This window comes from Chrysemys picta, chromosome 2 (genome assembly GCF_011386835.1).
Source record: "Chrysemys picta bellii isolate R12L10 chromosome 2, ASM1138683v2, whole genome shotgun sequence".
NCBI classification, from domain to species: domain Eukaryota; kingdom Metazoa; phylum Chordata; order Testudines; family Emydidae; genus Chrysemys; species Chrysemys picta.
The window spans coordinates 68,231,907-68,246,477 of NC_088792.1; the positions used below are offsets into that span (position 1 = coordinate 68,231,907).

At 40.2% G+C, this 14,571-nt stretch overlaps 1 protein-coding gene across 3 annotated transcripts in view; it reads right to left on the reverse strand.

Annotated features, from left to right (window-relative positions):
- Positions 1 to 3,201, reverse strand: part of COLQ (collagen like tail subunit of asymmetric acetylcholinesterase) — a 66,755-nt gene extending 63,554 nt beyond the window's left edge. The window contains exon 1 of one of the 3 annotated variants that reach the window (XM_065587044.1): positions 2,850 to 3,201. In XM_065587044.1, coding sequence (XP_065443116.1) covers positions 2,850 to 2,955 — 106 coding nt within the window. In that variant the 5' untranslated portion in view covers positions 2,956 to 3,201. The remainder of the gene's footprint in view (positions 1 to 2,849) is intronic. The other 2 variants (XM_005297020.4, XM_042861893.2) reach the window with 2 other exon arrangements.
- Positions 3,202 to 14,571: the final 11,370 nt, after the last annotated feature.

A 14,571-nucleotide genomic window follows, 5' to 3' on the forward strand; every position in this document is an offset into this window, starting at 1 on the left:
TGCCAAACCCTGAACCTCGTTTAACACTGGATAGTGACTAGGTTATGCTAACATCACGGGGCCCCATATTCCATTTAAATGTAGGGAACAGAACACACCCTTTTCTGAGACTTTTACTAGAAGACCTGGGCTGGTTGGTGCAGGGAAGGGGAGCAGAGACACTGCCTGATATAGCCTCTGCTTTGGGAATCCTGTTGGCCAGGATTCCTCGTAGGCAAGCCAGAGGGGATGCACCATGGAAAATATTTTGCTGCTCCTCTGAACTCCTAGGAGCAAAGTCTGTTTCCACCTGTGAACAGCCAGTACACTCTGTTGACAGCTAGCCAGTTTCAGGGCTACAGGGGGCTGACCATGCTCCTTTTAGGACATCATGTATGGGCTGGCAGATTAGTCTGTCACTCTCAAGCGCTATATGCTGTCCCCACTTATTCCCATAGCCATATGCTCCATGGGCAAGGCATAGCCCTATATGTGTGGCAATGTTTATGTGAAACAGGTGAATAGCACTCTTGACTCTGAATTTTCTTGTGAATGCTGATTTTCCATCTCAGACTTCACGCTGTTGCAGTTTTGCAGACTCAGCAGTTTCAGTATCCCCGTTGCTGGCACAAACTCACCCCCCTGCACCAATGGAACAATGTGAGGAAAATGCGATGAGGTTTTCCTACCCCATGGCCTCTCCAACAGGCCTTTCCAATAGAGAAGTTAAACCCACCTCACCTGGTTGGTTGGTTTGTTAACCAGCTGTGTAAGTTGCCTTTCTAGCAGAAAAAAAAAAAACGTGTTGCATTAATGAAAATAATTTAATGAGAAAGGCCAGAACTATGACCTGAACTTCTCATTCTTTTGATTAAAATTTAGTGTATCAAGAGAGATTTTAAGCATTTGGATAAACAAAATAATTTCTCAGGGCTAATAACATGTATACTAAATAACAGTCTAATATGATTTGGCATATATAAAATACGAATAGGGGGCTTTATGATATAAAAAGTAGCTCAACATTAACATTTTCCTTATGGAAAAATCATACGAAGTTGAATAGAAATAATAAGATTTCTATAGGTTTATGAACCATCACATAGAATTTAACGGAAAATTATTTGGCTCCCTACAGAATTCTATAGGATGGTTTTTTAAAAAAAAAAAACCTACACAAAGGATATAAATTATCTTTTAAATGTTACAGCTTTTAAGAGTAAACTGCCATAGAAACCAGTTATATTTCTATAGAACCTTATTGGTTCTATCCCTATCAAGTGCTACAGGACTTTCCCAAAGGGTTTACTCCATTATATTTGTTGCCAGCAAAATATTAATCCATGAATGATGATATGTTTTATGAATGAGAAGTTCAAACCATAGGAGTTAAATAGGTGCCATGGACTGACAGGGTAGTTCTGCTTTTAAATCTGTCTGACAAAAACAAAGAAAGAAAGAAATTGGATCCCAAGTGAAAAAATGAATGTGGTAGTTTTAGTCTGATCCCTAAAGGGACATTTGTTCAAATCTCACCAACTCCCATCTCTGACCCGCAGTTCCTGCTAAGGAGAGATTTCCATGTGGAATATCCAAACAGATCAAGACTTAAGTGCATGGATATTGACAGAGCTGTGAGAAGAAGCTTTACAGCGCCTGCCTCAAGCAAATGCAATTCGTTTCTCATTTAAACTAACAGCAGATTTTTAAAGAATAAAAAAAAAACCTAAAGGAAATCACCCAGGCAGTTAATATTGTGTGGCTAAGAAGTCTATTATCATGCACTTCCTTCTTAGTCACTGTTCCCTCTTAAATGTTTTGACTATACTCTATCTGTCCTTTTATTGCACCAGTGAGATTTAAAATAAATAGGAGACAGTGTATCTTCAAAAGTGATTTTATCTGCAGTTTTTAAATATGCACCTTTTGGGTAATTTTCATTGTGTTAGGAACAGTGATGGAATCTTGGGATCTAGCCGAGCTCAAGCTGCAAAACCGGGATCTGGTTTTAAACAGACCCAAATTTAGGGCTGGCTGAATCCAATCTTTTAGTAGGGGCTCATCTCTTTTCACACATTCATTATAGCGGGAAAGAGAGAAAAAAGATAGACACTTGCCAGATAAAGATGAAACTAAAGCAACTCAAGGAAGAGCCATAATCATAGTTCTCCTCAACTTTCCCCTCACCTTCTAGTGGGCAAAGGAAAGCCTAGCTGATTATAACTGAAAAACCTATTAAACGGGATTTCCAGTGCCCTGGCTCAGCTGACAATTAATCTGTTTTGCCTTTTGCCTGTCAGGGTTTTTCCATGCAGTGGGCTCTTGTTTGCTATGAATGTCATCGGAGTGTTTGTTAGTGTCATAGCCAGAGCCAGATGATGTTTATTCTGCTAACATCCAGTTGGAGTCCAGCAGCATTGGACGAGGTCAGGGATATATTTATAGAAGCAGCTATACATCAGGACTCATTTTCTTTCCCTTGCACTAATCTACCTAAGCTCATCCAAAATAGAAAGAAACATGCAGACATACTACTAATATACTCATTGGGCTGGATCCTCACCCGGTGTAAATTGGTGTAGCACCATAGAAGTCAATGGAGCCACATTGATTTACATCAGCTGAGGCTCTGGTTTATTATGATGAACAGGGAACGCAATAACAACAATTTTTTTAAAAACCCACGGTGTGTGGCAAAACAGGTTTGCAGTGAAAAATTACCAGCCACCTATTCTGGGAACTGCTACACGTGCAATCAAGTACTGTTCCTCCCACCCCCTCAATTGCTAGCACATGTGAAAGTTGGGCTGGATAGGAAAGATCCAGTCAATAAAAGAAACAAAAAGACTTAAAGCAACATCATCATTTACCTGAGGAAACGGGGAAGACGCTGTCGATGAACGAAGTGTGAGATAGAACAAAGCAGAAAAAAAGCTGAAGATAAAATCCCAAAGCTATTAAGCTGAGGACGACCATGCTGGCTACACTCTGTAAAATTCCAACTTAGAGATGCAGGTCTGCTTTGGGGATCTCTCTCTCTCTCTCTACACTGTCTTCTCTGTCTATGTCTGTCTTGCTTGCTCTCTCTTCCCCTTTCTGTGTGTGTGTGTGAGTGTGTGTTTGTATGTCTCTCTCGCTCGCTCGCTCTCCTTCTGTCTCTCTGTGCCTTTAGGAAGAAAGAATGCCAACCATTTCCCATTAAATCTTCTCCTTACACTAGACAGGGTTATATTTAACTCAAGCAGTGGATCAGATGCCCCCACCATGCATATTAGCTATTAAAACCATGGTGTTGGGGATTCTGTTTTTGTTAGCAGAAACCAAAAGGCATTTTGGATTATAACAACAAGGAGGAGGAAAGGGAGAAATTGTAAACTGAACCATAAACAGCATCCCTCATTACTGACAACCAGACACAGACATCAAGATAGAGAAACTCCTGGATTGATCATCTTCTGATGGCTGAAAATCAGAGATAGGTACATAATGACCTAACATCTCTGTAGAACTCATACTGCTTAGCATTTATTTAGATAGTGCATTTCAGCCTGAGGAATCCCAAAGCACGCCCCAAACTATTCAGCGGTATTCTTATTATCTGTAAGTATTTAAATAAAAATGACAGTATCAACAATTGTGCCAGGCACTGTATAAACATATAGTGAAAACGACAAGCCCTTCCCAAAAGAGCTAACAGCTCTGGTAACTGACAAGATGCAACATGTGGATGAAACAACAAATGGGTACTTGTATAGTGCCACTAAAATGCAAATAGCTCTGGGGGTGACATGTGGCTGACAGCACACTGCACACCAGAACAGGAAGGGAAATTATGTGACCAAGGAAATGGAAACAAATCCTCGCTCTTGTGAAAACTGACACCGATCTTTACTATCCACATAGGAACTTAGTTTTTAAAGGTCTCATACCTACTCCTATTAACAGAGCTGTGCAAAGAAATTCATATTGTCAAGATAACTTGACAATAGGGGGGGGAGTCTTGTGATTGCTTGTCTTATGAAGCTTTCACCTTTACCGAGAATCTTTCAGTGGTTTTTATAAAAGAGTCATCTTTGTTGGTGAAAAACAGCATTAGTTTCCCCATGACAGAGATGTCACTTCTAAATTAAATTTTGGAATTAAAAACTGTGATCAGAAGAAACAATTACATAGGTCTTCTCTTACTATGATTATTATTAAGTCACAATTATGTCTCTTCTCAGAGGGAGGGACTTTCAAGACAACAATAATATTTTTTTAAATTGCTTTCTTCTATTGTAACACTTTACATGACTAAAAATGTGTTTAAGTCTAGTTTACTTATCACCATTTTTCAGTTTGTTCAATTTTTGAACTACACTAATTTTGGACTGGGTCATTACAACTTTGGCTGATATGATTATGTGTTAGTTAATTATGTTAACTTTCTCAGCACCATGCAAGTCATAGGAGAAGACGTGGTTCCTGCCAGAAGGGATACGTCTTCACAGCAAGGTGTGATTGTAGCACAGGCTGGCTAATCTAATCTAGCTAACATGGGTAACAATAGCAGTGTAGATGTGGTAGCACAGTCTTCAGCATGGGCTAACAATCAGAGTACAAGCCCTCCAGGTCCCTGGTTATGTACTGTGGTTTCTAGCCAGTGCTGAAGCCCCTGCCACCACATCTATGCTGCTATTGTTACCCATAGATTAAATCTAACATGGGCATGACTACCCATGCTACAATTGTACCTTCATTTTGCAGTGTAGACATACCTAAGGAGTTTATCATTTAAGATCCTGATTCTGCAGAAGAATCCTTCTAATAGGACCCCTGATGAGCATAAGGGTCTGCAGTGGCAGATCCCTTTACAAGGTCAGAGCTCAAATTGGACTTTCCCACACGGCAGAGGAAATGTTTAATAATAAAAATATTTTTTAAAAAAATCTTGCAAACATTTTTATTAATAGGCCATATCATGTCTTCTGACCCACTGCAATGTAGGCTGAACAGGGAGCACAAGGTGCCAACAGAGGCAACTACTTTATTAAAGATAGCATAGCTCAGAAGTAATACAGCAAGTGAGGCCAGGTCTACACTGCAGCTATAGCTGTGCGACTGTAGGGCCATAGCGTAGATGCTTCCTACACTGATGGAAGGGGGTTTTCCGTCTATGGAGTAATCCACCTCTTCAAGAGGTAGTAATTAGGTTGTGGGGAAAAAATGTCTGTTGACCTAGCTACATCTACCCTGGGGGTTAGGTTGACCTACCTACAGCACTCCGAGTGTGAAATTTTTCACAGCCCTGAGCAACTGTAGCTAGGTCAATCTAATTTTTAAGTGTAGACCAGGCCTCGGTGCAACCTACAGTTAACTCTTTCAATGCCTCCCATCAGTTTTCTCCCTATTTCTTTTAATGGGGAATTCTGCTTAAAAATTAATGTTGCAATACGATCCCCCCCCCCCCACACCTCATGATAGTTTTGTGAACAACCCCCTTCCCTTTTATGGAACAAGCAGTTTAAGCCTATCCTGCATGAGCTCGGTAAACTATTCCTAAACTAAATCTGGTGCCAAAGGGATATTCTAATGTGTCAAAGAGAGCAAAAACTAATCAGGCAAAAAAACACTGCCACAGAAAACATGTCCACCCCTATAAATAAGGTGAATACAGGAGATGTTTGCATTTAAACACAAAGCGGCCTTTTCATCACTTCATGGCTTAGGTGGATTTAGTTCATCGTCATCACTAATTATTACTGAAGTTGTCATTGGAAACTCCAAGGTAGCTTTCAGCCTGCCTAACAGCTCCTAGCCGAAGTCAGCCAGCCAGCCAGGCCCCGTCAAGGCACAAGTGCTGGGATTTTGCTTTATTTTCATTAACGGCCCAGTCCTACTGAAATTCCTGGCAAAACTCCCCTTAGTTACAGTGGAAGAAGGATCAGGCCCTATGAAAATGAAATGGTGGAATTATTTGAGGGGTTAATTAAAAATCACGTTTGCCTAAAGCCTTTCCCCAGCCTCTGCATTACATTCAGGGAAGCTTCTCGGTCAAATGGTTCACGCCCCCAGCCACTCTGTCTGGGCTTGATCCAAACCCTGCAGAAGTCAATGGAAAGCTTCCAATCATGCTTAATTGGCTTTGGATCAGCCCCTTAATACAGTGCTTTGGCAAGGTTTGGGGGATTCATACAGTTAAGCCCCCTATCTATCACCCAAAGGGCATTGAAAGCTAAACAGAGATCTTTCCCCTTTATCTTATTGCAGCTGATGTTTACTGGTATGGCTAAAATGCATATTAAAAGTGATTCATAGACCCAGCCACCACAGTTATCCCATAACCTTTTTTACAAGCCAGTTTTTTCCATGCAGTGATGTTACAGAAGAGACTGAACTGGATGTGTGTTTTACATGATTCATATTTATATCTTGCGTGAAATTTCTGTTCCAATAGCAGAACTGCTGTGCATAGACTAGAAAGTATATTGATTTTAGGGGTATTCTATTTTTAATTCCATTAGCTTCAGGAAAACACAACAGAACCCGCAATCTTGCAGACCCTTACTTATGTGAGGTACCCAAGGGGACTACAAGGTTTGCAGGATCTGGCCCAAATAAATTGTTCCATAACCATGACCTTTAACACCACTGCAAGCTTCAGTCTTTTGATCCGTTATGGTGGGGTACATCAGTATTTTTATTTCAGGGAATAAACTGGGACTTCCAAAAAATCCATATTCGATGCAATATTAACTAAGTAAATGTCAAAAATCGAAATAATCACTGCAGGCAAAAAACAACACAGCTATTGGAGTAGGTAAGGTAGTGGTTGTCTATTGCCTTTTTCAGCCCAGAGCTGAACTCTTGAAGGGAGAGGATGGTGGAGCCCTATTGATCAGTCCTCCCATGTAAACTGAATTTATGAACCTGTCCTTTCTGTGCAAGGATTAATGACAATTCAATTAAAGAGAAGGCTTCTTCCCAGTCCCATCTACTTTCAGCTGGCAGCTCCTTCATCTACAGGCTAAAGGAGAATGAATGCACCTAAAATAAACCATCAGTAACCTCAAAGTCCTGTGCAATCACAAGTTTAATTAAAAAACAAAGCCAATCAAGCCTTTTCAGTTCATAAGAATGAAAGATCTTCAACAGTGTGACTGGGTAAAATGAGAACAAGACAAGAATATTAATGCAATAATTTAATATGTACTGCAAAGTAAGCAGTACAGAAAAAAATCTATTAATTGAATTAGAGCAGAGCTGGAAAAGATAATTTATAATTATGTTTTCTTTGCAAAAGTTGCAGAATATTCACATAGCATTAATTTAATGCTAGCCATTTTTAATAACAACAAGAACCTGGTTTTTGTTTGTGTGTGCACACAAATCAGACCCATTTACCAACATGGGTGTTTACAGTTCTAAGATGGAGCCAAAATTTCCCTGGGAAGATATTACCTGCAGGTATAGCCCATCAAAACCAGTTCCTGAGGTAAACAAGGTAACAAATGCAAAAAGCAAAGAATGATCTCAACACTTCCCTGCTACTGTGTTTGGAACCAAAGGTCTCTGGAGACAAGGCAGAAAAAACAGCTATCTTTGTGATGAGCTAAATCCAACTATATGGACAAGAAAGTTCTGGCTTATTCCACATCTCTAGCCACACTGTTCATCAACTGACAATACAGTCAGCCAATTAAATATGAGAAAGCGCTATTATGTCTTCAGAATACTCATTGGGTGAACACAACCTGAGGGCAGGGCACGGTTGCCTAATAACTTCTGATAGCCACGAGCTTTGAAAAATAATCACGTCATGGGCATCACATACTTCAGAGCAGCCATGTCCTCAGGTGTAGATGTTACCTACCTCTCTCTTCTCTCTATACTCAGCTCTCAACTTTCCTAAAATAAAATAGTAAAAATTGGTAGAGGATATTTTATTGTCAAGCTTTCCTGAGGTTATCTGACTACAGATAGGCCCAAATCTAGCCCTCCCACATCCAGACTTCCCTGGCCTTTGAGGAAGTTCAGAATTAGACCTAGAGGTTGCAGCTCCAATCCATCTCTAGGGCCCAATCCTGCAACTCTTTTACCCATGAGTAATCCTTATGCACACATGTTGTGGATATTTTTTTCCCCAGCTTTTTCAGCTGTTGCTTTGTTACTGAAAAGGGGATTCAGGGTCTCTTCCCACTATCCTGTTTTTGGCTGCCTGTTTAGTCCCTGTTTTTATTTATTAATTTATGTTTAACATTTATAATTTAACTTTAAAAAATGTTAAACTTTGTAAAAGCATTGAGACGTTCAAAGGGTTATCTAACACAGTTAAGACTGCCAGGAGACGTTGGCTGCTGCCCAAGGAGCATCTGTGACAGTTCTGCGACCTTGAATGAAAGATTTGGATGGCTTTTCAGTGGATTTTTTAAAAAGCCAATTTATTTTACACATATTTTTTAGTTTTTAAAATAGTTTTTTTTTTTTTTAAATTTCGGAGGCCCTTCCTATGCTGTAAACAGGTTATTAAAAGAGACCAAATCAAAATTGTAAACTTCTTTGGCTTAGACATGCCAGCTGAGCCTTTGAACTTATTTTTAAATGGTTTTATACTTTTGAAACTTTTTTTTTGTAAATTGCAATAATGAGCTGATGACATATTTAAGCTGCCTACTTTTTAAATTACAATTTTTATTTTTTATATTTAAGCTTTGAATAAGGTTTTTACAGGCAAGATCACTTTTGTTGGCCTGGGCTTTGATAATTTTTTTTTTTAAGCCATGTTTTGTTTTACTGCCATTTTTCCTTTTTTTTTTTTTTTGTATTTTAGTTATTTGAAACTTCAGTAGGTTTATTCTTATACTTAACTTTCTTGACAGGCAATTTTAGCTGCTTTTTTATGTATTTATCGCTATAATTTATTACTTTTTTTGTGCTTAGGTCACATTTTTACTAGTGCATTTGGAAGCTGTTAAGCCATATAGAAACTCCTGTTTTTTTGGTCAGTGATTTTAACTAAATTGTTCATAGTCAAACAATTTAAATTAAATTAGATTGTTGCTGTACTTGCAGCAGCCAGCACAATTGGTAATTTACAGGCACATCTATTAGGAAGGGCACATTTCCTTCACAATGGCTGTCAAGGCATCTCAGGGAAAAAAGCATCGTGGTGGTGGATGTCACCATCTGATCTCTCCTTTGCATAGTCTGTTTGATTATTAAGGATTTTACCAGGCATGTTATACTGCCATAACTGGGTTTGATTATTAAACCAAGCATTCTTTTAAAAACAAAAACACTTTTATGTACTTTTTAACATTTTATTACTTGCACTGCCCCGGCCTTTATAGTCCCCTCCAAGCTCTGCTGTGTTAATTTGTGCAAAAGCTCCTTTTAACTATACATACCTTTTCCTAAATAGTCACTTAAGTTTTTCATTCTTTAAGAAGACACTTCCCAAGACCTCACACAAGCTATTAAATTCTGGGACCATAACTCTGACTCCTCAAGTATCTCAACTGACGTTTTCTTGGTCTTTCTAAGCTTATCTTTTATGGGTTTTGCACTTATTTCTTAACTTAGTACACTTTGCCTGCAAAGCTGTACTCCCTAAATACAGTCCTTGAAGGACGGCTGGTTTTTACTTTGGATTTATGAAGATAGGTAACAGACATTGTGCTCTCCCTGCCCTTTTGGGAAACTTTTCTATTTAGTTTCTTTCCCCCCCTCTACAACTTTGATTTGCTCTTTATGCTTTTTGCATCCATCCCTCAAGGTGGCACATTTTGTTTGTAAAGTTTTAGCCACCACAAATAATCCTTGTGAAACTGCTGCCTTGATTTGGGCTTTCTTGGCCTTTGGATAAAAAAACCCTAGATACTATTTTTTCCATGGCTGCCAATGGGTCCTATTTTTTGAGAATTTCAGTCACATTCAACAGATTTTGCTGTGCTCTTCCAATCATTTATTTATGGAATTCAACAGATTTATGCTGTGCTCTGCCAAGCATTCTTTTCTTTTTTAAATCTAATACCACTCTCTGTAGTTCCTTTTTCGCCCAGTCCCAGTCTCCCCCTCATACTTCTCTGGGGAGTCCATAGGTTTAACCCACTTCTCCAGGGTGGTACTAACATCCTCATATTTAAATCCTTAAACCCTTCCAATGCCATTTCCCTTATTCTTAGGTAGCAACCTTCAGACTAAGGGGTGTATACTCAACCTACTCCAGACAAGTGGAACCTTGGTTTGCTCTGGACTCATCACTGAAGTTACTTTACCTGCTCCAGATGAGCGGCAGCCGAGTCATGGCACCACTATTTTGGTGTTTCCTTGAGACTTCTTCCACTCGGTTCTTCAGGAATTCAGTCTGAGTCGAATTTCATCATTCGGGTTCCTTTAGCTGGCATACAGCAAAGTTGTGCTGAGTTGATCAGACTCAAATACAAGGTGTGTGCATAGAGCGTACCACACACCTAATGTTACACAGCAACTTCTTTTATATACATTTACACATTACATTTAGTATACGCTGCATTACACATTTTGGGATTGTCTTTCTTACTTTGTAGGAACCAATCCCTGCACAGCATTGTCCATGCATGACTTACTCTCTATCTCATCTTACGTTCTAGGCTTATCTTATCCATTGGGATCTCGTCCATTGTAAATGGTTCTCTGGGGGTTTCCCCTTATTCGAGCTAGTACAGACAGTCTGTTTCCAGCCTGCTGATCCATTTACCTCCCTAATCCTGTCTCCCAGGAAACAAGGCCTCACCCATGTCCAGTTACTCATGTCAAGCCTGGCCTACAAATACCAGGTGCTGAAATGAAGAAGAACAATTTTACAGTCATAAGTCAAACACTGAAATCATTGTTTTCAGAGGAAGGGGAATGTAAATAAATCTCAGCTATGAGCCGGGCACTTGTTGATATTTACAACCACTCTGGGCAATATACTGTCAGAGGAGAGGGTCTCTGGTAATGCTTTCATCTCCTTTTCATTTAGATCTTCTTGCTTACTCTAAATGGCTTCTGCACTGCTGCCCAGGGCAAAACTTACCAGCTATCACTGCAATGCTGCTGGAGGTATGAGGCCAAAGAATATCTGCCAGGAATTGGCTGTGATGGCTGCTAATTTAAATGATTTATAATTTACCCCTGCCAAGAAGTACACCCAATTAAATACCTCAAAGCACAAACTCTTCTATGTGAGCATTCCTGTTGGAAAAGTATTAATGACATTGCTTTCACATTTATTCCAGCCTCATGGCTGTCTGCACCAAAGGATATTATGGATGCTGGCAATGCAGCTGCACTAGGCCTGATTCTCCCTTTGCTCAATGGCCTCTTTACCATGTACAGGGTTCATAAAGGCAGTGCTCTGCCCAATGGCGGATACCGTAGTGCTGCTTGCTGTTTGCCACCCTCCTTTGCATCCCCCAGCATATGCATGTGCTGGAGAAGTGGCCAGAACACCACTAATCCAGCAAAGGACTTAAGCAATCGTCACTGGAAGTATTCATGTAAAGTTAAGCAGATGCTTAAGTGTCGTACTGAATCAGGGCCTAAAATCTGTATTAACGCTATCTTTTTTAAAATTACTATATCATTTTCAGTTTACTCTGCTCCTCTCAACTATCTTTCCAAGGGTTCCTCCTGCTTTTAGATTAAACAAGAGCTATCCACAGAGCTGAAAATCACATGTGATCTGTGGCGGTGACATGTGCCTACACAAGTTTATCAAAGAGCAGGATTGATCCTGGAACAGGGAGCAGAGCTATGTGTTTGAGTCAAATGTCCCTCCATAGCTGCCAGACTGGAGGAACAGAACAGGGGGAAGTGGAAAGGGTGTTGCAACTGTTTGTTACCTTCGCAGGTGTTCTAGTAAATGAAAGCATTGAGATACAAGAGAGAAATGACAGTAAGCATAAACCTCACTGGAGTTTGGTTTGGGCTTTTCTGGCACAGTGAATTTTCCACTGTCTTTTCCTTGTTAGTTATGCAACCCACACTTGGTCTTTAAGGCTTCACACTACTCCCATTGAAGTCGATGGCAAATTTTCCACTGACTTCAAAGAGTGCAGGATCAGGACATTAATAGACTGAGAGGTACTGAATATTTATTTTGTTAGGAATTCAGAAACCCAGCAGCACCCTGCTTTCTATTATGGCCAGGCACTTAACATTGTCTAATCATTCCGGTATGCCAGTGTTGTTGTCTTCTAAATAGAGGATAACAGCTGAACCTAATCAAACTAGACAAATGCATTTTCCAAGCTCCTATTGCAGAATTATGGAGCTATAATTAAGGCTGTGTCAGCATTTCCATTATTAACCCCTATTTTTGAGGGTTCAGTAACTTGGCTTTCAAACGTCCCTCTGAATAGCAACTTGACACACAAGGACTTAACCTTAGAGCTAATTTATTGTGGGAAATTGAAGGGGGGGAAATTACAGTGCAGCACTTTCCCAACTATATAATGAAGAAAAGGTTTAGAATCCCTTAAATTGACCTGTTTCAGATGTATTTTTGGAGTTTATTCATAAAAGCAATGTGCTGGGTAACAAGTGAGATCAAATAAAACATGAGTAAAGGGACAGATCTTGCTCACGCTGAGATCAATGGTAAAATTCCTATTGATTTCAATGGTGCAGGATTGGGCCTGATATGATCAATTACTTGTGGTATTTTAAACATCTTGTAAATGCCCGAAATATTAATCTTTAAAACATAGTTACTCCTCATCCTGTGAGCTGCTAAACATCCTCACATCCTACTTAACTCAGGGTGAGTATAGGGTACTCAGCACCCTGCTTGGTCAGGGCCTACTCAGCATAGAAATACTTTTTTACATAAAGTACAGCAGTGCCTTAATGCAGTAGCAAAGAGGAGCTAGAATTCATATAACTGGAGGTTATCAGTAGCAGTGGAGGTACTGGCAATCAGCACCTCTCCGAGTCATGGCCTATAAAATTCTGGGAGCATGTGCACATTATCTTAATGACACTGTCAAGGACCCTGATGATAAATGTCAAAAATCAGAAATGCCCAACTTTTGGTTTTAGTTTAAATGTGCTGGCAAAGAGAGGCTTTTCTGCAACCACTGTGGGGTTTAGTTGGGTGAGTGCCTGAAGCAGCACACAGATGTGAAGCAATGGCTACCAAATATATGTTTTTGTGTCTCATTAGCATGTTAGAAATGCTTGGCTATCTTTTCCATTTCTCTCAGCCTATGACTGCACTAGTGACCCTCATAACCACAGGCCAAGCTCCTGTAAATACAGATGAACACATTAGAAACTTCCCTTGACTTTTTCATGGCCCTTGTTACTTACAAAACACTGCGGGGGCTACTCAACACACTACTTTAGGCCAAAAACTGGATGGGCCAAATTCTGCTTTCAATTGCATCCCTGCAACTCAGACTTCATTGCATTCATTTTGACTGGGCAGAACTTGACCCAGGATATTGTATGGTTGTTTTGCTGTTTTTCAATAGTGGGACCGGCACATATGGAAAACACTGGATCAAACTGCTGGTATTTTGTGGCTTTTTTAAGAGCACATTTCCGTATATTGCTCCCATCTTGCGGGCGAGACCATGATTAGAGAGGAAAACTTCTTGGATTATTGACTCAAGTAAGCAGATTGCCTTCTAAATTAATTCCCCTCATTTCTTTCTGCACTATTTCAGTCAGCCTACTAGATTCCTGGAAAGAACAGACACTGAAAGCATTTTCATCTATATTAATACGTGCCATAAATAGCTGAAATGGTCTGCTTTACTCAGGATCTCTCTCAGCCCTGTCCATCTGGCTTGAGTCGTGCCATCAAAAGAAACAGCAACGGTCTGCTTTAGAATAGCTGTTACTTGCTAGTCATAATATTCTGTTACAAATAAATGGGTGGTAGGAAAATACTGAGACTAGACGGTGTAATACTGAAAGGTGCTAATAGCTGGTTGGTCTTGGATTCAGAGATAATCACAGACCTCATTAAACCCAATGGGTGCCAAGCCCTCTCTTTCAAGCTCAACAGAATGAGCAATCAAGCCCTTTATGTAGTAAAAACAGCTGCAGACATTGGGGGTTATGAACCAAGGCACAAGGCCACATGACCAGAGCAGCACTAAACCTGAGTGGGGTTTCCCTAATTGCGAATGCAGATGCTAGGATATTTGTTGTAGGTTGTGTGTATTGGAGTTGAGTATGTGACTGGAACAGGGTAGCTTGGATGAAGTTTTATTTGAACAGTCCAAGAGGGGGAACTGAGGCAGGCTACCTTCATGGTGACCCCAGACCATGAGGAGGAGGAGGGGAAGCTATTGGCCCAGTGACAGTGACTGTATGAGAAAGCAGAGGGACAGAACTTCTTGGGCATAGAGTGTGCTGGAGCGGCCGACTTAGGGATTTCAGTGCAAGGAAGCTGCCTGCTGTTTGTTTCTACTGTGTTCAGGGAAACAGGATTTTCCGTAGGTTTTCTCTAAACACAATCAGGCCAAGAATATACCTGACTTTTACCTTCCAATTTTCATCCAGATGGAAACAAGCCTGCAAGGCCCTGAACCTAGGCTAACAGCTTGGACCAACAACGTATTCTACACACACAACCAT